Source organism: Anomaloglossus baeobatrachus, chromosome 7 (genome assembly GCF_048569485.1).
Source record: "Anomaloglossus baeobatrachus isolate aAnoBae1 chromosome 7, aAnoBae1.hap1, whole genome shotgun sequence".
Taxonomy (NCBI): Eukaryota; Metazoa; Chordata; class Amphibia; order Anura; family Aromobatidae; genus Anomaloglossus; species Anomaloglossus baeobatrachus.
This window is the reverse complement of record NC_134359.1, coordinates 277,903,192-277,925,592: the sequence shown is the minus strand read 5'-3', so window position 1 is coordinate 277,925,592 and position 22,401 is coordinate 277,903,192. Positions and strand designations below refer to the sequence as shown.

At 47.7% G+C, this 22,401-nt stretch overlaps 1 protein-coding gene across 2 annotated transcripts in view; it reads right to left on the bottom strand.

Annotated features, from left to right (window-relative positions):
- Nucleotides 1-22,401, bottom strand: part of ANKS3 (ankyrin repeat and sterile alpha motif domain containing 3) — a 42,114-nt gene that overhangs the window by 5,678 nt on the left and 14,035 nt on the right. For both annotated transcript variants that reach the window (XM_075318211.1, XM_075318210.1), the window contains exons 6-14: nt 22,264-22,399; nt 16,538-16,678; nt 16,255-16,389; nt 16,084-16,178; nt 15,768-15,929; nt 11,588-11,712; nt 10,647-10,788; nt 10,395-10,567; nt 10,240-10,319 (exon numbers count right to left, since the gene is read on the bottom strand). In XM_075318211.1, the coding sequence (XP_075174326.1) occupies nt 10,240-10,319; nt 10,395-10,567; nt 10,647-10,788; nt 11,588-11,712; nt 15,768-15,929; nt 16,084-16,178; nt 16,255-16,389; nt 16,538-16,678; nt 22,264-22,399 (1,189 nt within the window). The remainder of the gene's footprint in view (nt 1-10,239; nt 10,320-10,394; nt 10,568-10,646; nt 10,789-11,587; nt 11,713-15,767; nt 15,930-16,083; nt 16,179-16,254; nt 16,390-16,537; nt 16,679-22,263; nt 22,400-22,401) is intronic.

The window sequence follows — 22,401 nt, the reverse complement described above, 5'->3', positions numbered from 1 at the left end:
CAGGACTCTTCTACCTAGGCTGGCGTCCGCCGAAGCATAGGTATGCACCTGATAATGTTTGGTGAAAGTGTGCAGACTCGACCAGGTAGCTGCCTGGCACACCTGTTGAGCCGTAGCCTGGTGTCGTAATGCCCAGGACGCACCCACGGCTCTGGTTGAGTGGGCCTTCAGCCCTGATGGAACCGGAAGCCCAGCAACACGGTAGGCTTCAAGAATTGGTTCTTTGATCCATCGAGCCAGGGTGGCTTTCAGGGTGGATTGATTTAAATCACGCCGATTTAAATCATGATTTAAATCACGATTTAAATCAAAAGATTTTTTTCTATTTAAATCGGATCGATTTAAATCATGATTTTAATCATGATTTAAATCACTGATTTAAATCAAAAGGTTTTTTTTAATATAAATCACGATTAAAATGAGAAGTGAGAGCAGTGTGCATGTGCGCCCATAGTTACACGGACGAAACTAGGGGCAACGATCTAACGCCAGGGTGAGGGGGGACCCCAAAGTAAGTAAAAATCTTTTTTGTTTTACTATATGGCAATAGGTAGGTGTTTAAAAGCAGCATGTCTTAATTGTATAAACTATTAATAGCCTCCACATTTTGTTCATACTGCCCCTTTAATTCCACACTTCTAGCTTGGTTTCAGTTTTGGTTTAGTTTCTTTTTCCCTGCATTCAGTTGACATGCCCAAACTTGTTGGATAGTCAGCAGTACTTGGCTCAGGCTGTAGTAACATCAGCAGTGCTTGGCTCAGGCTGTAGTAACAATCAAACTTCATAAGTGATCTGTGTGAGCCATGGCAGCAGGTCGTAAGAGAGACCCTATTTGGGTTCATTTTGTTGAGATGCCAGCAGCAGATCTTGGAAAGAAAGGTGCAAGAGCAAAGTGCAAATACTGTCAAAAGGATATCCAAGGACTTGTTTGCCGTTTGAAATCACATTATGAAAACTGCAACCAGAAGGGAAATGAAGATGTTGATAGTGATACAACTAATGTCAATGAACCCCCACAGCTTCTTATGCACCAGGAGCCTAGTACTAGTGGTAAGTCTGGCAATTAATTTACAACCTATTTTTTTAACAGACATTTTACTGGGATGGTTAAAGTCTATGAAAAGAAAAATTTCTAGCACTGGTAGTTCTGGAGTATAGAATTTAAATTTATGTTAAGGCAATATTTCACAGAAAATTAACGCTAAAGGACATGTGCACCTTTATTTTTTTAAGGTGCACATGTCCCCCCCCCCCCCCGCAGCGCTCTTACCTCCGATTCCCGCAGCGCTGAGATCCGTGGCTTCGTTTTGACCGTCCGCCTCCCGTCCTCCGGTTGCGGCCTACTTGCAGTGATCCAGCGGCGTGACGTCAGCGGGCCGCACGCTCCATTGAAATGAATGGAGGCGTGCTCGCGGACGGGCAGAACGAAGCCACGGATCCCCGCAGCGCTGACATCGGAGGTAAGAGAGCTGCGGGGGGAGGACGTGTGCACACTGTGACTGGCTGCACCTTAAAAAATAAAGGTGCACATGTCCTTTAAGTAAAAATAAAGTGTGTATACGCTTATTTTTTTTTTATTGTAGGCTGCAATTCACTTTTGAAGTCTGCCAAATTGACCATTTTAAAAAAAAAACATTTTTAAAACTTTTGTGACATAATTTTTTTCAGTTGCTGAGGCTCTGATATTAGTTACCAGTATTACAGCAACCTCACCGGAAAACTTGAGTAGCATAACTTTTGAGACAGCCCTTATAGGACGAGGACCATTACATTGTTCAAAAAGTTTGTTTCAATATTTTCGTTATATTTCTTCAAATACGCAGTCGATTTATATTTTTAATTTCTGTGCTTTCAGGGTCAAATATGGCTTGTGCTGCACGTGACAATCAATATCTGGGTACAACTTCAACAAAGCAGCCCAAAAAAAAACTTTGCGTGCAACAAAGTATAGAAAAATTCATCTTAAAGACTACGACGAGCCAGAAAGAACATTTTGATGAATTAATTGCTAAATTCATATTTGCAACCAATTCTTCTTTCCGACTAGTTGAGCACCCATTGTTTGTACAAATGATCGAAGGAATTAGACCAGGCTACAAACCACCAAGTAGATTTGATATCTCAGGAAAACATCTTCAGGCTGTATACGACATAGAAAGAGCGGCTTGTACAAAATATTTGAAAGACAAGGTTGTTAACATGAGCTTGGATGGTTGGAGCAACATCCACAACGACCCCATAATTTGCACTTGTGTCACAACAGAAGATGGTGAAACTTACCTTACAGACACAATCGACACATCTGGAAATTCACATACTGCTGAATATTTACTTGAAATTGCTAAGAACTCAATTCACCAATGCCAAGAACAGTTTGGATGTAAAGTAAGGAGCTTAGTTACTGATAACGCAAGCAATGTGGCAAAAATGCGAGCGGAACTGGCACAGGATGACACAAATGTCATTACATACGGTTGTTTTGCCCATTTGTTGCATCTTTTGGCAAAAGACCTGCATATTTTGGGTGTCAAGGAACATGTTGTAGAAATTGTTAAATATTTCCGCAATAATCATTTTGCACATGCAACCTACAAGGAAATGGGAGGACTGAAGTTGGTTCTACCACAAGATGTTAGATGGAATACCTTGGCTGACTGCTTGGAACTGTTTATTAACAACTGGTCAAAATTACTGTCCATTTGCGAAACACATCGGGATAAAATTGATGCTAATATACGAAGCAAAGTATTAAATCTTGGTGAGAAGAGAAATGCCGAGGACCTTTTGGAAAGGTTAAAGCCAATATCGATTGCGTTGGATAAAATGCAGAAAGATACTGCAACCATAGCTGATGCCACAGAAGTTTGGAAAGATTTAGAAGGTTCTCTAGATCTCTTGAACCTCTCAAACAATGTAAAGGTTGCAATACAGCACCGCAAGGACCAAGCATTAAAAGAAGAACACTATTTAGCCAATATCTTGCATCCCATCTACAGAGGGAAAAAATTATCTGAGGCGGAAATCAACTCTGCAATGGAGTGGCTCGCCAATACTAACCATGACATTGTGGCAACTGTGCTGAAATTGAAGTGTGAATCTGCACCATTTCAAAAATACTTGTTTGCAGATAACGTCGTTAATGAACTAAAACCACTGGACTGGTGGAAGTCGCAATCATTTGTTCTTCCAGCAAAGATAATAAATCTAGCTACTCAGCTACTGACTGCATCGGCTTCATCCGCAGGAGTAGAGAGATTGTTTTCTTCATTTGGTTTTGTGCACACAACAGTCCGAAACCGCTTAGGAACTGCTAAAGCAGGACAACTGGTTTTCCTATTAAAAGTCCTAAATAAACAGTAGGCTTAAAGGACTGATGTATTCACTGAAGATGTTTGCTTACTTCAAACGTTAGAGATAGGCTATTGTTAAAAAGTACTTACTCTCTGTAGTTCAATTCTGAGTGTTTAATAGTGCAAATAAAAATTATTAGGTTTCATAATCAACTGTTTTAATATTTTTATTTGTGTAAAACAATTAGATTTGCAAAAAGACAAAGTTTTGCTTGTGTACAACTTGATTAAAAAATCTGATTTAAATCAAATGATTTAAATCAAAAAAATCTGATTTAAATCAAAAAAATCTGATTTTTTTGATTTTTTTAAAAAAATCAAGATTTTTATCCACCCTGGTGGCTTTGGAAGCCTGCGACCCTTTGCGCTTACCAGCGACAAGGACAAAGAGTGCATCCGAGCGGCGCAGGGGCGCCGTGCGGGAAATGCAGATTCTGAGTGCTCTCACCAGATCTAACAAATGTAAATCCTTTTCATACCGATGAACTGGATGCGGATAAAAGGAAGGCAGGGAGATATCCTGATTAAGATGAAAAGAGGATACCACCTTAGTGAGAAACTCCTGAATGGGGCGGAGCACTACCTTGTCCTGGTGGAACACCAGGAAGGGAGCCTTGGATGACAGCGCTGCTAGTTCAGACACTCTCCGAAGAGACGTGACCGCTACCAGAAAGGCCACTTTCTGTGAGAGTCGAGAAAGTGAAACATCCCTCAGAGGCTCGAAGGGCGGCTTCTGGAGAGCAACAAGGACCTTGTTTAGATCCTCCGGATCTAACGGCCGCCTTTACGGAGGGACGATATGACAAACCCCCTGCAGGAACGTGCGCACCTGAGAAAGTCGTGCTAGACGCTTCTGAAAAAACACGGATAGTGCCGAGACGTGCCCTTTAAGGGAGCCGAGCGACAAGCCCTTTTCCAACCCAGATTGCAGGAAGGTAAGAAAGACAGGGAACGCGAATGGCCAGGGGGATACTCCTTGTGCAGAGCACCAGGATAAAAAAGAAATCTTCCACGTTCTGTGGTAGATCTTAGCAGAAGTGGACTTCCTAGCCTGTCTCATGGTGGCCACGACCCCTTGGGATAATCCTGAAGACGCTAGGATCCAGGACTCCATGGCCACACAGTCAGGTTCAGGGCCGCAGAATTCCGATGGAAAAACGGCCCTTGGGACAGTAAGTCTGGTCGGTCTGGTAGTGCCCACGGTCGGCCGACCGTGAGACGCCACAGATCCGGGAACCACGACCTCCTCGGCCAGTCTGGGACGACGAGGATGGCGCGGCGGCAATCGGAGCGGAGCTTGCGTAGCACTCTGGGCAACAGTGCCAGAGGTGGAAACACATAGGGTAGCTGTAACTGCGACCACTCCTGAACTAAGGCGCCTGCCGCCAGAGCTCTTTGCTCGTGAGACCGCGCCATGAAAAATCGGGACCTTGTTGTTGTGCCGAGACGCCATTAGGTCGACGTCCGGCATCCCCCAGCGGCTACAGCTTTCCTGACACCCTTCTGGGTGCAGAGGCCATTCCCCTGCGTCAATGCCCTGGCGACTGAGGAAGTCTGCTTCCCAATTTTCTACGCCCGGGATGTGAACTGCGGATATGGTGGATGCTCTGTCTTCCACCCCCATCAGAATCCGCCGGATCGCCTGGTAGGCTTGGCGATGCGTGTTCCGGCTTGGTGGGTGATGTATGCCACCGCTGTGGAATTGTCCGACTGAATTCGGATCTGTTTTCCTTCCAGCCACTGCTGGACGGCTTGCAGGGCAAGATACACTGCCCAGATTTCCAGAACATTGATCTGAAGGATGGACTCCTCTGAAGAGAGTCCTTGACCGTCTGAGAAGGGGGACGTTCCTGTCTAGGGACGTCGACTCCCCAACCCATTGGCAAAGCATGTCCTATTGAAGTGGACGCAGATGAAAACTGCGCGAAAGTGACTGCCTCTGCATGAGGCGTCCTAAGGGGTGTGACTGGCCTTGAAGGAGAGACTGCACCCCCGTCTGTAGTGAACGCTGCTTGTCCAGCGGAAGCTTCACTATCACTGAGGGAGTGTGAAACTCCCTGCCCCGATATGTCCGCGATTGGGTCGGTGCCCGATTTAACCTTGAAAAGTTGATGATCCACCCGAAACTCTGGAGAGTCTCCAGCGCCACGTTCAGGCTGTGTTGGCATGCCTCTTGAGAGGGTGCCTTGACCAGTGGAACGTCCCAGTAAGGATCACAGAGTGACCCTGAGAGTGCAGGACTGCTCCCACTGCTGCCCTGAACTTGGTGAAAACCCGTAGGGCTGTCGCCAGACCAAAGGGCAGGGCTACGAACTGAAGATACTCGTCTTCAATAACGAAACGTGGCAAACGCTGGTGCTCTGGAGCAATCGGCACGTGGGGATAAGCATCCTGATGTCTATTGATGCTAGGAAATCTCCTTGAGATATTGAGGCAATGACGGAGCGGAGGGTTTCACCCGGAACCGTCTGGCCTTCACGTGCTTGGTGAGCAGGTTTAGGTCCAGAACGGAACGGAAAGAGCCATCCTTTTTTGGCACCCCAATCAGATTGGAGGAAAAACCGTGTCTTGTTCCTGAAGAGGAACAGGGATTACCACTCCTTCTCGGGGGGGGGGGGGGGGTGGGAGAGTTCTGAAGAATCGAGCCGGAGGACGAGAACAGAACTCTATCCTGTACACTGGAGACACAATGTCTCTCACCCACCGGTCTGTGACCTGTGACAGCTAAATGTCGCCAAGCGGGAGAGTCTGCCACCAACCGCGGATGCGGAGAGAGAGAGTTGAAAGTCATGAGGAGACCGCCTCGGTAGCGGTTCCTCCGGCTGCCTTCCTTGGGCGTGATTGAGCCCGACCGGAATCTGAGCCCCTCTGAGCCTTTTGAGCCCTTTTGGACGAGGACAATTGGGACCTGCCCGAGCCTGGGAAGGACCGAAACCTCGACTGTCCCTCCAGGACAGCATTAATAGGGTAAGTTGCAATGCAGACATTGCGAGGGTAAGGACACCACCTGCGGCACAGATGTACATGTGCTCAAGACCAGCTGCGCAAGACCAGCTGAAAAGCTTAGAGTGCCCATACGGCTGCGAATGCCGGAGCAACCGACCCGCTGATAGCTTCACAGACAGATTTCAACCAGAGGTCCATCTGTCTGTCAATGGCATCTTTAAGTGAAGTCCCATCTCCACTGCAACTATGGATCTAGCCGCAAGCCTGGAGGTTGGGGGATCCACCTTTGGACCCTGGGTCTAGCGCTTGACCCCGTCAGGGGGAAAGGGATAACGTGTATCCTCAATACGTTTGGAGAAACGCTTATCTGGTAAGCGTGGTGTTTCTGAACTGCTTCTCTGAAGTCAGCGTGGCCAGAAAAGTACTCAATATACGCATGAGATACTGAAAAAGGATTTCTCCTGCTGTGAAGCTGACTCCTCCACTGGGGGAGCTGAGGGAGAAATATCCAACATTCCATTGATGGACGCTATAAGATCATTCACTATGGCGTCACCATCCGGTGTATCCGGATTGAGAGCGGTGTCAGGATCAAAGCCCTGATCAGCTACGTCTGCCTCATCATACAGAGAGCCCTCCAGTGATGAAGCCAAGTGCCGCACCCAGCGAGCTCGCTTAGGCTGTCTGGGACTGTGTCCGTGTCAGAGCCTTCACCCTGGAATGCCTGGGACCCCCCCGGAGCACTGATTATGTTCCAAATGAGGGTGGCCCGGTAGCTTAATCAAGATTGCCCATGGCCTGTCTGGACTGCAAAGTCTCTATCCCAGGACAATCTATCAGCCGAAACTGCAACTCCGTCCCTGTCCCTGGACAGGGTTCACAGGTGGTTCCTTTGGCCACCTCTAGTAGAGACCCCGGCTGACCCAGTGCTACAGGGTAGCATTGCCCACAATGGGGTCAGTGTAACCTGCCGGTGGAACAGTATCACGTGCAGTAAAAACAGCATAGAAAGCCTATGTTGCTGCTGTATTCTAGCTATCTAGGAGACTATAGCCAAGAATAGCGACCGTACAGTGCAATGTATAGCATACAAGCATAAGTACAAATGAACACTTCAGCACATGCAGTACAAGCAGCATAGAAAGCCTTTGGCACCCTTGCTTTTTTGCTGCTGTTGTCCAGCCATCTAGGAGAATATAGCCAAGAGTAGCGACCGTACAGTGCAGTGTATAGCATACAAGCATAAGTACAAATGAACACTTCAGCACATGCAGTACAAGTAGCATAGAAAGCCTGTGCCTTGGCACTCTTGCTTTTTTGCTGCTGTCGTCTAGCCATCCAGGAGAATATAGCCAAGAATAGCGACCGTACAGTGCAAAGTATAGCATACAGGCATAAGTACAAATGAACACTTCAGCACATGCAATACAAGCAGCATAGAAAGCCTGTGCCTTGGCACCCTTGCTTTTTTGCTGCTGTTATCTCGCCATCTAGGAGGGGCATATAGCCAAAAATAGCGACCTACAGTGCAGTGTATAGCATACAGGCATAAAATACAAATGGACACTTCGGTATTTAGTGGGGTCAGCACTTCAGGTGCTGCTTACCGCCCGCCTATAACGCGGGTGTGTGGTCGCCAGAGCCCTGTGACTGGTTGCCCAGAGCTTGTCTCCGTTCCCCAGCTCGGACTGCGTGCAGTAATGGCTGCCGGCGTCCTGTGAAGAGGGGCGGGCCGTGGGCGTGCCCCAGACAAGAGCGGGAAACTGGCTTCCCACTGTGTCCAGTGAGGGGGCTGGAGAATGCAAAGCAGACTCCAGCCCTCGGCGCTGACTGTCTGTACAGCGTCCCGCCTCTCCCCTGACTGGCAGGGCTGGGGGCGGGAACGAAACGAAAACTAGGCCGCAAAGCCGGGGACTCGAGTAATAAGCGCGGCCGTCCTTGTGCACGGCCAGCGCGGAAGTCCCCGGCGCACCACAAGTCCCAGCCGCGCCACAGTGTAAAAAACACTCAGCAGCGGCCGGCGCGGCAGTTCCCAACACATAAATTCACTCAGCAAAGCTGCAGTGAATAATAGCACGAGCGCTCCGCGCTGTTGCCCCCGGCGCACAAACACTCCCAGCAATGTTGGTGTGTGTGTGCGCGCTCGCCCGGGGACACAGAGTACCTTAATGTAGCAGGGCCCTGTCCCTGACGATACTCAGCTCCATATCCAGCAGGTTCTCTGGGTCTGTGAATGGAGCCCGGTCTCAGTGCCTGGAGACCGGTAAGATCCCACTTCCCTCAGAGCCCTCAGGGGGATGGGGAAGGAAAACAGCATGTGGGCTCCAGCCTCCGTACCCGCAATGGGCACCTCAACCTTAACAAACACCCGACAAAAGTGGGGTGAGAAGGGAGCATGCTGGGGGCCCCATATGGGCCCACTTTTCTTCCAACCGACATAGTCAGCAGCTGCTGCTGACTAAAAACAGTGGAGCTATGCGTGGATGTCTGACCTCCTTCGCACAAAGCTTGAAAACTGAGCAGCCCGTGATCCCACGGGGGGTGTATACCCAGAAGGGGAGGGGCCTTACACTTTTTAGTGTAATGCTTTGTGTGGCCTCCGGAGGCAGTGCTATACACCCAATCGTCTGGGTCTCCCAATGGAGCGACGAAGAAATAAATATTACATTAGATCCCAATAAATAAATGGGACGTCCAATGGAAAAGAACCTCCCTCCAGGGCATTGGTGGACATGTCCCATCTAGGCAGCCCCTTTCCACATTCCCTATAGGAACTGAATGAAGTCACAGAAGTGGAGTGCTGGTGTAATGCTTAAAAGGGGTTGTCCACTACTTTTACATTGATGGCCTATCCTTAGGATAGGTCATCAATGTTTGATTGGCTGGGGTGTGACATTCCGCAACCCCACCGATCAGCTGTTCTCGGTCCTAAGGATAGGTCATCAATGTCAATAGTGGACAAACCCTTTAAGTCATTCAATGTGGCCATGTGTTCCTTCAATAGGTGATATGTAAGAACACATTTCCCCTACATAGGTATCAGGTCATCGGAGGTTACAAAGGCAGGAGGTGATTGATGGGGCAGGTAAGGCTACTTTCACACATCTGGTTTTTGCTCTGCGGCACAATACGGCACTCTGCAGAAAAACCGCAACAGTTTCTTTTGCCGCCGGTTGCGGGTTTTTTTGCATAGACTTACATTAGTGCTGTATTGTGCCGCATGGGCTTGCGTTCGGTCTGGTTTTTGCCGCATGCGGCAGATTTAGCCGATGCCGCGGCCGGATGGAACGTTGCCTGGAACGTTTTTTGCTCCGCAAAAAAAAAAACGCATGCGGCACATTTTTCAATGCATGCCTATGGACGCCGGATGCGGCGCAATGCGGAAAAAACGCATCCGGCCGCCGCATGCGGTTTCTTCCACTGCGCATGCTCAGTAGCATGCCGCAACCGGAAAAAAACGGACGGGCTGCATGTAAAAACTTATGCAAAGGATGCGGTGTTTTCGCCGCATCCGTTGCATAGGTTGCATAGGTTTCACAGCCGGATTGAGCCGCACAGCTCAAACCGGATGTGTGAAAGCAGCCTAACACATTTAATACTCCATTTCCGATCCTAGCGATTGGAGACTCGTTCCCATCTCTTTATAAGATTTAATGGACACCATTCACCTTTACCATACAATGTCCTGAATAACAGTTGTCAGACAAGCAGCATCTATATGGTTAAACAGCAGTGATCGGAGCTAGCTCGGATCACTGTTCGAAGCAGGTGTTGGCTGTATGACACAGCCAACACCTCCCTTGTACAAAGCAGATCAGATACTTGGGTAGACTCCATACAACCGCGCCTTGTATATGACATACAAGCATGGCATGGCAGGGTGCAGTAAGCATTGGAAGGGGGGGGGGGGTGGACGTCACGTTCCTGGTCCGATACCTCTTACCTGGAAGCCGGCACCCAGGTGGTCGCGTACTCGCAGAGCTGGCCTTGCCCAGCCGCAGTGACAGCGCTTCCTGGCAGCTCCTATGGGCAGTATACTCAGCATAAGCGCTTATTACTCACATAGCGTTTCAGTCCAGTATTGCACATAGCGGCTACCTGAGCTGGGCTAGTGCCCGCTGTACATCAGTAGCCAAGTTATTGGTGGCATCCACCTGGCTGCGAATGGCCCTCCACTTGGTCTCCTGCTCCATAAGACATGCCTCGGCTACAGCCCTGAGCTCCTTCTCCTGGTCCACCTGAGCCTTCATCGCCTCCGTCTCCTCGCAATTCTGTGTAGGATAGAAATGATCCCGAGCCGTGACCCCGTGCAGGAGGCAGAGACCGGCTGACCGCCCCCTACGGGACTACCTTATGGAGCTGTATGGCTAGCTCCTGCATCTCGGCTTCCAGACGGTCGGCATAGGCTTGCTCCAGCGCGTCTCCTGGAGGGCGGGCAGAACTATGCCAACGGGCAATGGCCGACGTCATTTTCCGCTTTGGCCCAAATAAGCTGTAAGATAAAACACGCAATCCGATCATATACAGCGGGGGGCACAGTATGTCTAACACCGGGCTCTGCTGCTGCAGAAGCTCTTTAAATAAGTAAATAAAAATACATCTTTATTTTTATATAGCGCTATTAATTCCACAGCGCTTTACATGCATCAGGAACACTGTCCCCATCGGGGCTCACAGTCTAAATTCCCTATCTGTATGTCTTTGGAGTGTGGGAGGAAACAGGAGAACCCGGAGGAAACCCACGCAAACACGGGGAGAACATACAAACTCCTTGCAGATGTCCTTGGTGGGATTCGAAACCAGGACCCCAGCGCTGCAAGACTGTAGTGCTAACCACTGAGCCACAACAAGACTACAGCACTACCACAAGACTGTAGTGCTAACCACTGAGCCACCACACAACTGTAGTGCTAACCACTGAGCCACCACACAACTGTAGTGCTACCACAAGACTGCAGTGCTACCACTGAGCCACCACAAGACTGTAGTGCTAACCACTGAGCCACAAGACTATAATGCTAACCACTGAGCCACAACAAGACTGCAGTGCTACCACTGTGCCACAAGACTATAATGCTAACCACTGAGCCACAAGACTGTAGCGCTACCACAAGACTGCAGTGCTACCACTGTGCCACAAGACTGTAGTGCTAACCACTGAGCCACAACAAGACTGTAGTGCTAACCAATGAGCCACAACAAGACTGTAGTGCTAACCACTGAAATCACCATTTTGATTATGTGATTCAATCGCTTTGTGCAGCCATGAACGCCCCCGGCCCTTTACTTACGTGATGCCCACCTCCCGCAGGTCCGTTTCCGTAAGAGTAAGGAAGATTCGCAGATTAACATCCTGCTCCTGGAAGACGGACAGGTACTTGGAGCAGCCGATTTGCTCCAGAAGCTCAGACAGGTCCTGAGCATAAAGAGAAAAGGGACACGGGGGTCAGATAGGATGGTAATCCACGTAGGGTCAGGTACAAACCAAAAACCAGCCTTCATCTTAGATGGAACTTGTCAGGTGAAATATGCACCAGAACCACAAACAGTTTTGGGTGTATATTGCTAATCCCTGCCTAACTGTCCCTGTATATAGTAGTATAGATAAAGAGATCTATAGAAAAGGTATTTCTAAAAATCCTTTGTGAAGGTGGTCTGAGCTGTAGTATGTTTGTTTAAACGTAATAAGAATATCTGTGTATGTAAATAATCAAAATGTAGATGTAGTAGCATAATTATCTGTCTGTCTATGTAGCAATTGCACAGATCTATAATACTCCCTGTTCAAAGTTGTATAGTCATGAAGGGGTTACCAAGGATAGGTGAACAGATGTACAAATAATGGAAGTTTTCAAATAATGAGCAAAAGTCTTATCAGTAATGTTCACACAGAAAGAATGTGCAAGGAACAAAGATGTGTTTTACAAGATGCTGTGAGAAATTAAGGAGTGGAGGACTCCCTGTTTAGCTTCAAGGCCAAAGTAGCTTTTCTGTATAATTAGGTGTCTTCCAATACACGAGTTCAGTTGGGGATGCTGGTTCAAGAAGAACATGTCTTATGTATTCATTGTCTGATACATTGATATCTCGGCACTGATATACAGCTAATACGGCACCGTCTCTGGATATCCCAAACGAAGACTCCATTAGCAGTCTTCACCCAAATTCCTCCCTTGACACCTTTATGATATGCTAATGAGGCCAGCGACAAGGGCGTTAGTTCCTGTGCTCATTCTGCCCTCTTCATATGTTAGTACGCCCCTGTGGGTGTGCTAACATCCTATTCAATGTCCATTGAAATCATCGGCAGTGACATGCGTACCTGTGTTCATTGTCACTGCCTCAGACGCCGGGTTTAGGGTTAGTGCCCATGATGAGAAGTCACCGCTCTTCCGCTCATGCGCAGTATGAAGCCAGGTGTAAGCATCCCGGCTTGAGAGAGGTCTAGTGCGCATGACCGGAAGTGCCGGGGACTTCTGATCATGCACACTGACCCTAGGCTCGGCATTCTGAGGCAGTGCAATGGACACTGGTACGGGCGTCACTGACAATGGGCATTGAATAGCATGTAAGCATGCCCTTGTGTGCGTGCTTACATGCCAAGAGGGCGGAATGAGAGCAGGAACTAACGCCCTTGTGACTAGTCCCTGCGCTCATTAGCATATCATAAAGGATCTTTAGAAATACTTTTTCTAAAGATCTCTTTATCTATGCTAGTGTATACAGGGACGGTTAGGCAGGGATTAGCAATGTACAGCCAGAACTGCTCATGGTCCTGGGTACATATTGCACCTGACAGGTTCCCTTTAAAGTGGCAAATTTTCAGTTTTGCACTTTATTTTTTTCCTAACCATCATAGCTTTTTGATATATTTGTTTTTTTACAGCACTCAAAAAGAAACAAAAATAAAGATTACTTGGTTTTGTATTGGAGAAAAAGGGTGGTGGATACAAAATTGTATTTTTATATTACATCTTTAAAAATAAAAGTTGTTTTTTTCCCCCCCTTTCTTGGTATCAAGGGGACGTCAACCTGCAATCATGTGATTGCTCGCATTAAAGACTGCAATTCTATTGCAGTATCACCGATGAAGCTTGGCCTGAAGCTGGGCATCATAAAAATACAAAGGTGGTCGCGATAAGTCAATTAATAGCCCCTAAATGGATTGGAGAAAGGAGCGCATGTGAAGGATTTCGGGGACAGTAAATCTTTATTTTTATTTTTTTTTTTTTTAGCGCTAACATATTCCACAGCGCTTTACATACATCAGGAACACTGTCCCCATTGGGGCTCACAATCTAGAGTCCCTATCTGTATGTCTTTGGAGTGTGGGAGGAAACCGGAGAACTCGGAGGAAACCCACGCAAACACGGGGAGATCATACAAACTCCTTAGAGATGGTGTCCTTGGTGGGATTTGAACCCAGGACCCCAGCGCTGCAAGACTGCAGTGCTAACCACTGAGCCACCGTGCTGCCCATGACGGTATAATTGGGGGGGGGGAATAGAGCCACTCACCTGACGTGCACAACCACGGTACGAGCTTGGGAAAGCCGTTAATGATGCCAGGACGCTGATCCGGAGACATCCGTCTGTGAAGACTAGAGCTTTACAGAGCGGTCATATGACCGGACAAAGGGGAGCCGCCGCTGAAGCTGATGACAATTAGGCTATGTGCGCACTGCACCGCACACAAAGTCCACTTCAGAGCGCAGCTGAAAAGCTGCGTTCTGAAGCGCCTGGTGCCTGCAGAATTCGTGCGCTCTGCATGCTGCCTCTCCCTATAGACAGCATGCAAAGCTCACGAAAGACGTGACATGTCACTTTTTCGAACGCTCGCTTCGGGCAGCAGCCGAATCGCTGCGTTCTAATATGCCACGTGCGCACGTCTCCTGCACAATCTCCATAGATTGTGCTGGGGACGCAGGACGCATGCAGTTACGCTGCGGTGCAGAACGCAGCGTAACTGCATGCAATACACACGTGCGCACATAGCCTTAAACCTCCGACCAAAGCTGCTCCTGCCGTGGATCCCACAAGGGGGGGGAAAGTGTCAAGAGAAGGTAATAACATGGTCCGAGGAAGCGCTAAGGAGGCTGGGTGAAAAAGTTTATTCCTTTATTCATTAAACTGCCACAACGCGTTTCGATATGTAAAATATCTTCATCAGGTGGATGCTCACCTGATGAAGATATTTTACATATCGAAACGCGTTGTGGCAGGTTAATAAATAAAGGAAAAAACTTTTTAAACTTACCTTTTCACCCGGCCTCCTTAGCGCTTCCTCGGACCGTGTTATTACCTTCAATTAATAGGCCCTGACTGCCAACAAAATCCATCGCCACCCTACAATTGACATGTGTGGGGGGTGATGGGCTCCAGAACGTGCTCCCATCCTAAATGGCACCACGTTAATGTCACAGATGTTAAAAAGCAGCGATCTAGCTTCCTTGTGTTCTGCAGACTCAGCCCCTGAGCCCGCTCCATACACAAGCGCCCGATATCTCCAGCAGAGGTTGGAAAAGGGGCTAAAGAATCATCTGGGATGTCCCATCACCTTATCATGGGGGGGGGGGGGTTGATATTCAACTGGTTGACCATTGAACTACCGATGAAGATTTCAATAAAAAGTGCACCAGTAAGCACCATGACTGGCATACTAATGGGCAAGGACACCCCATTTAGGCTAGGTTCACACTTCCGTTGTTTTGCATCAGTCACAATCCGTCGACTAGAGGAATTACGGTGTCCTGCAAAATATTTTGCAGGAATCCAGTTTTTCCCCATAGACTTCTATTAGTGACGGATTGCGACTGATGATGCTGCGTTGCATCCGCTGCATCGCGGTCAGTCGTTTTTTAACTGACCGCCGGGCGGGAGCAATGCAGCCTGTAACGTTTTTTTGAGCAGCGCAATCCGTAGGATTTTGCTGTGCATGCTCTCTCTGGCTCACTGCACACGTAACCAGGATAAACATCGGGTAACCAAGCAATGCGCTTTGGTTAGTTACCCGATATTTACAGTGGTTACGCGTGCAGGGAGCCCGCGCTAAGCGGTGTAAGCTGGTATCCAAGGTAAATATCGGGTAACCAAGGAAAAAGTGCTTTGCTTTTAGTTACCCGATATTTACCCTGGATACATGTGCAAGGAGGCCGACACTTCACCACTCGGCTCCGCCCACTCCCGCACTCCGCATGTACACACACACGTCCCCAGCCCTGCAGTCCCCGTGGCACGGACGTCCTCAGCGCCACAGCCCCGCTCGGCTCCGCCCCCCCCGCACACAACGGAGTCCGACAATGATTTCTGTTCTTTGTCATCCGTTGTACAACGCATCAGTCACATGCGTCAAGCAACGCATGTGACTGATGCAAAACAACGGAAATGTGAACCTAGCCTTACCTGATTATATGGGGGAAATAAAAACAAAAAACCCATATAAATAATCATATATCAGGTCCGTGCATTGTACCTTGGGTCCGGTATATGGTGAGACGTTTGGCTCCGCCAAGGGGTTGGCTGCCCTGCAGAGCGAGGATCCGGGGACAGTATGGGCCTCACCGTTGCGCTGTCTCCCTTTGCCGAATGATTTGGTGGGTTTCTTGTTGGCCGTATGTAACGCTGGATCAGAGTCCTAAGGATAAAGTTAAGCTTGGGTTCAAAAAAATGTACAAGATTAAAAGGGGGGGGGGGGCCCATTTTCAAAAAGAAGACCCTATAAGTGTTTTATATTTGCATAGTAGTCGGACATGTGAGAAGAACGAGCCCACCCCGCCGCTCCTGCCTACCTCGTTGCTCTCCAGGGAGGCCTCGCTGCTCACGCCTGTGCTGATACATATCCCCTCACTGCTGCTGCTCCGCGGCCCCCCGGCGTACCCCTCCTCTGAAATAGAGCACATTACCTTCTGTAAATCATATACCCATAGAGGCCATGGGTACTCATTAAACCAAATAGCAACCTTTACTGCTGCCATTACTCTCCACATCGCGCTCGTTGATGGGCGAGGTGACATCACGATATCGTAGATCTGAACCTCCAGACTCGTAGTCGCCATCGCTGAAGGTAACGTAGCCCTGAGGAGGAGCCGGGACACCTAAAGTGGAGGGAAAAGGGGAACATCTTAGACCATACTGCTGTAAAACTACAACTCCCAGCATGCTCTGACAAGGTGGGGGGGGCACAATCTCAAACAAACACCATGGGCAACTGCAAGAAGAGAATGACTGACTATCTGTACTCACCATAGCTGGGCCCACCGGCCGTTATTTTGGCCAGGGCTTGGGGTCCGTCATGAATACTGGGACCTTTAGCCTTACGCTGGTGCCTTGGGCGGTGGGGGACGAAGGACGACTCGTCGGAGGAGCTGAGATCTTCATGACGTGCTACAAAAAAAAAAAAACCCACAATTCAATACTGTGATATAACCCAAAGATACAATGACTTGACCTATCCAATGTCCTATATGGTGGTGATCAACAGAAGTTTGGCGAGGGTCGGATACTCGGCGCCCTCATCGATCAGCAGGTCCCATGATCACCTGTGGTTAAAGGGGTTGTCCACTACTTTTACATTGATGGACCATCCTTAGGAAAGGTCATCAATGTCTGATGGACCAGGGTCCGACACCCTGCACCCCGCCGATCAGCTGTCCTCAGTCCTGGCGGCGGCAGCCGGAAATGATCTGTCTTCTAATAGCGGCCAAGGCCGGGTACTGCACATCCGCCTCCTATTGATTAGAATGGAAGGCAGATGTGCAGTACCCGGCCGCTATCTGAAGACGGAGCGGTTCCGGAACTGAGCATTTCTGGCCTCCTGCTGCCGATGCTGAGAACAGATAATCGGTCAGGGCGTGGGATGTCGGACCCCGGCCGATCAAACATTGATGACCTATCCTAAGGATAGACTATTAATGTAAAAGTAGTGGACAATCCCTTTAATAGTTTATGGAGCCAGAACTGCACAGCTCCACACACAGTGTACTTCAACCCAGCTCCCATTCATTTCCATAGGAGCAGAGATGTAGTACCTGAGAACGCCCACTAGACAGCAGAAGGAGCACGGACCATGCCATACTGCTTTCCAGCAACAGAACCCACGAGGCATGTGCAGCGCCTGTAGCATAGTCCTATAGAATTACACTTTAAGGCTATATGATGATGCTAGGTAACTTGTTATGAGAAATCTGCACCAAATTCTGCATGCCTATCCTGAGGCCAGCAAAGTCTGAGATTTAGGCTGGACTCACATAAATGTATGGCATCCAATGTGATATGCTAATGCCCCTCGGCTCAGGCTCTGTTGTGAGCGTGAGCCCAGTGTCATGAGACTGTAACGCGATCTTGCAATCGGGTCACAGCTGAGAAGCTGAAGGCGGGCGCTGCAGAGGAGTGGGAGGGGTTAATCCCCTCATCTCCTCCATTGTGATCCTGTGCGTATCTCGCACTGCACTGGGATAACTTCTGAGTGCAGTCCGATGTTTCTCTCGCACCCAGAGACTTGAATGGGTGCAAGTGATACGGCGCTCGCAGAAAATCGCAGCATGTTACAATTTTTCCCGCATTCAGAATCTGTATGAGAAAAGCTAACCAACTGCTCGCCCTCATTGATTAACATTTGTCAGAGTGCAATGCGAGATTCTCTAGCATTGCACTCGTCCGATCTCAATGCTCGGGTGAGCGTAATATATATATATATTATATACATATATACACACACAGTGCCTACAAGTAGTCTTCAACCCCCTGCAGATTTAGCAGGTTTGATAAGATGCAAATAAGTTAGAGCCTGCAAACTTCAAACAAGAGCAGGATTTATTAACAGATGCATAAATCTTACAAACCAACAAGTTATGTTGCTCAGTTAAATTTTAATAAATTTTCAACATAAAAGTGTGGGTCAATTATTATTCAACCCCTAGGTTTAATATTTTGTGGAATAACCCTTGTTTGCAATTACAGCTAATAATCGTCTTTTATAAGACCTGATCAGGCCGGCACAGGTCTCCGGAGTTATCTTGGCCCACTCCTCCATGCAGATCTTCTCCAAGTTATCTAGGTTCTTTGGGTGTCTCATGTGGACTTTAATCTTGAGCTCCTTGCACAAGTTTTCAATTGGGTTAAGGTCAGGAGACTGACTAGGCCACTGCAACACCTTGATTTTTTCCCTCTTGAACCAGGCCTTGGTTTTCTTGGCTGTGTGCTTTGGGTCGTTGTCTTGTTGGAAGATGAAATGACGACCCATCTTAAGATCCTTGATGGAGGAGCGGAGGTTCTTGGCCAAAATCTCCAGGTAGGCCGTGCTATCCATCTTCCCATGGATGCGGACCAGATGGACAGGCCCCTTGGCTGAGAAACAGCCCCACAGCATGATGTTGCCACCACCATGCTTGACTGTAGGGATGGTATTCTTGGGATTGTATGCAGTGCCATCCAGTCTCCAAACGTCACGTGTGTGGTTGGCACCAAAGATCTCGATCTTGGTCTCATCAGACCAGAGAACCTTGAACCAGTCTGTCTCAGAGTCCTCCAAGTGATCATGAGCAAACTGTAGACGAGCCTTGACATGACGCTTTGAAAGTAAAAGGTACCTTACGGGCTCGTCTGGAACGGAGACCATTGCGGTGGAGTACGTTACTTATGGTATTGACTGAAACCAATGTCCCCACTGCCATGAGATATTCCCGGAGCTCCTTCCTTGTTGTCCTTGGGTTAGCCTTGACTCTTCGGACAAGCCTGGCCTCGGCACGGGTGTAAACTTTCAAAGGCTGTCCAGGCCGTGGAAGGCTAACAGTAGTTCCATAAGCCTTCCACTTCTGGATGATGCTCCCAACAGTGGAGACAGGTAGGCCCAACTCCTTGGAAAGGGTTTTGTACCCCTTGCCAGCCTTGTGACCCTCCACGATCTTGTCTCTGATGGCCTTGGAATGCTCCTTTGTCTTTCCCATGTTGACCAAGTATGAGTGCTGTTCACAAGTTTGGGGAGGGTCTTAATTAGTCAGAAAAGGCTGGAAAAAGAGATAATTAATCCAAACATGTGAAGCTCATTGTTCTTTGTGCCTGAAATACTTCTTAATACTTTGGGGGAACCAAACAGAATTCTGGTGGTTTGAGGGGTTGAATAATAAATGACCCTCTGAATAAACTTTTCACAATTTAAAAAAAAAAATAAAAAAAGAAATAACATTCTTTTTTGCTGCATTTCACACTTCCAGGCTGATCTACAGTCCAAATGTCACAATGCCGAGTTAATTCCGAATGTGTAAACCTGCTAAATCTGCAAGGGGTTGAATACTACTTGTAGGCACTGTACATTATATATACACACATACACATATATATACACACACATATATACATACACACAGTTAGGTCCAGAAATATTTGGACAGTGACACAATTTTGGCGAGTTGGGCTCTGCATGCCACCACATTGGATTTGAAATGAAACCTCTACAACAGAATTCAAGTGCAGATTGTAACGTTTAATGTGAAGGTTTGAACAAAAATATCTGATAGAAATTGTAGGAATTGTCACATTTCTTTACAAACACTCCACATTTTAGGAGGTCAAAAGTAATTGGACAAATAAACCAAACCCAAACAAAATATTTTTATTTTCAATATTTTGTTGCGAATCCTTTGGAGGCAATCACTGCCTTAAGTCTGGAACCCATGGACATCACCAAACGATGGGTTTCCTCCTTCTTAATGCTTTGCCAGGCCTTTACAGCCGCAGCCTTCAGGTCTTGCTTGTTTGTGGGTCTTTCCGTCTTAAGTCTGGATTTGAGCAAGTGAAATGCATGCTCAATTGGGTTAAGATCTGGTGATTGACTTGGCCATTGCAGAATGTTCCACTTTTTTGCACTCATGAACTCCTGGGTAGCTTTGGCTGTATGCTTGGGGTCATTGTCCATCTGTACTATGAAGCGCCGTCCGATCAACTTTGCGGCATTTGGCTGAATCTGGGCTGAAAGTATATCCCGGTACACTTCAGAATTCATCCGGCTACTCTCGTCTGCTGTTATGTCATCAATAAACACAAGTGACCCAGTGCCATTGAAAGCCATGCATGCCCATGCCATCACGTTGCCTCCACCATGTTTTACAGAGGATGTGGTGTGCCTTGGATCATGTGCCGTTCCCTTTCTTCTCCAAACTTTTTTCTTCCCATCATTCTGGTACAGGTTGATCTTGGTCTCATCTGTCCATAGAATACTTTTCCAGAACTGAGCTGGCTTCATGAGGTGTTTTTCAGCAAATTTAACTCTGGCTTGTCTATTTTTGGAATTGATGAATGGTTTGCATCTAGATGTGAACCCTTTGTATTTACTTTCATGGAGTCTTCTCTTTACTGTTGACTTAGAGACAGATACACCTACTTCACTGAGAGTGTTCTGGACTTCAGTTGATGTTGTGAACGGGTTCTTCTTCACCAAAGAAAGTATGCGGCGATCATCCACCACTGTTGTCATCCGTGGACGCCCAGGCCTTTTTGAGTTCCCAAGCTCACCAGTCAATTCCTTTTTTCTCAGAATGTACCCGACTGTTGATTTTGCTACTCCAAGCATGTCTGCTATCTCTCTGATGGATTTTTTCTTTTTTTTCAGCCTCAGGATGTTCTGCTTCACCTCAATTGAGAGTTCCTTAGACCGCATGTTGTCTGGTCACAGCAACAGCTTCCAAATGCAAAACCACACACATGTAATCAACCCCAGACCTTTTAACTACTTCATTGATTACAGGTTAACGAGGGAGACGCCTTCAGAGTTAATTGCAGCCCTTAGAGTCCATTGTCCAATTACTTTTGGTCCCTTGAAAAAGAGGAGGCCATGCATTACAGAGCTATGATTCCTAAACCCTTTCTCCGATTTGGATGTGAAAACTCTCATATTGCAGCTGGGAGTGTGCACTTTCAGCCCATATTATATATATATAATTGTATTTCTGAACATGTTTTTGTAAACAGCTAAAATAACAAAACTTGTGTCACTGTCCAAATATTTCTGGACCTAACTGTATATCTATCTATCTATCTATCTATCTATCTATCTATCTATCTATCTATCTATCTATCTATCTATCTATCTATCTATCTATCTATCTATATATATATATATATATATATATATATATATACACACACACACACACACACACATATAATAATCTGCAGTGTGTCAATTATTGGGCTGTTTTTTGCAGCATTTTTAGCCCTTCCAGCCATTGACTTCACTAAGGGGAAAAAAAACAAACCACAAACGCTTGGGAAAAAAAAGAAAAATGCACCAAAATAGAACCTCATGGGTTTTTTTTTGGTGCGTTTTTCTGCCAGTAGGTGCAGATTTGATACAGAAAATTTCTGCACCAAATCTGCAGTGTGCACATAGACTAAGGGGTACTTTACACGTTGCGACATCATTAGCATTCGCTCCCGCCCCCCATTGTACATGCGATATCTTGTGATTGCTACCGTAGCGAACATTATCGCTATGGCAGCTTCACACGCACTTACCTGCTCGGCGACGTCGCAGTGACCGCCGAACAATTCCTCCTTCAAGGGGGAGGTGCTTTCAGCGTCACCACGACGTCACTAAGCGGCTGCCCAATAGAAGCGGAGGGGCGGAGATGAGCGGGACGTAAACATCCCGCCAACCTCCTTCCTTCCGCATTGCCGGCGGCCGCAGGTAAGGAGATGTTTGTCGCTCCTGCGGGTTTACAGACAGCGATGTGTGGAGCTGCAGGAACGAGGAACAACATCGTATCTCCTATTGGTGCGACATGGAAATGAACGACGTGACACAGATCAGCGATATTGTACGCTTCTGTGCTCGTTCATCGTCGCACCTAGGATTTACACACTGCGATGTCGCTACCGAAGCCGGATGTGCGTCACTAACGACGTGACCCCAACGATATATCGGTAGCGATGTCGCAACGTGTAACGCCTGCCTAAGGCGTCGCAGATCTTACCTGATCCTCTACTGTGAGTCCGAGATCCCTTGACACGATGGGAGTCCAAGAGCGACACTATCCTAGAATGGCCGTACCTGGCTGCTAACACGCGGGCAGTGTCTCCATTGTGATCCGTCTCGGTGACTTTGACCCCCT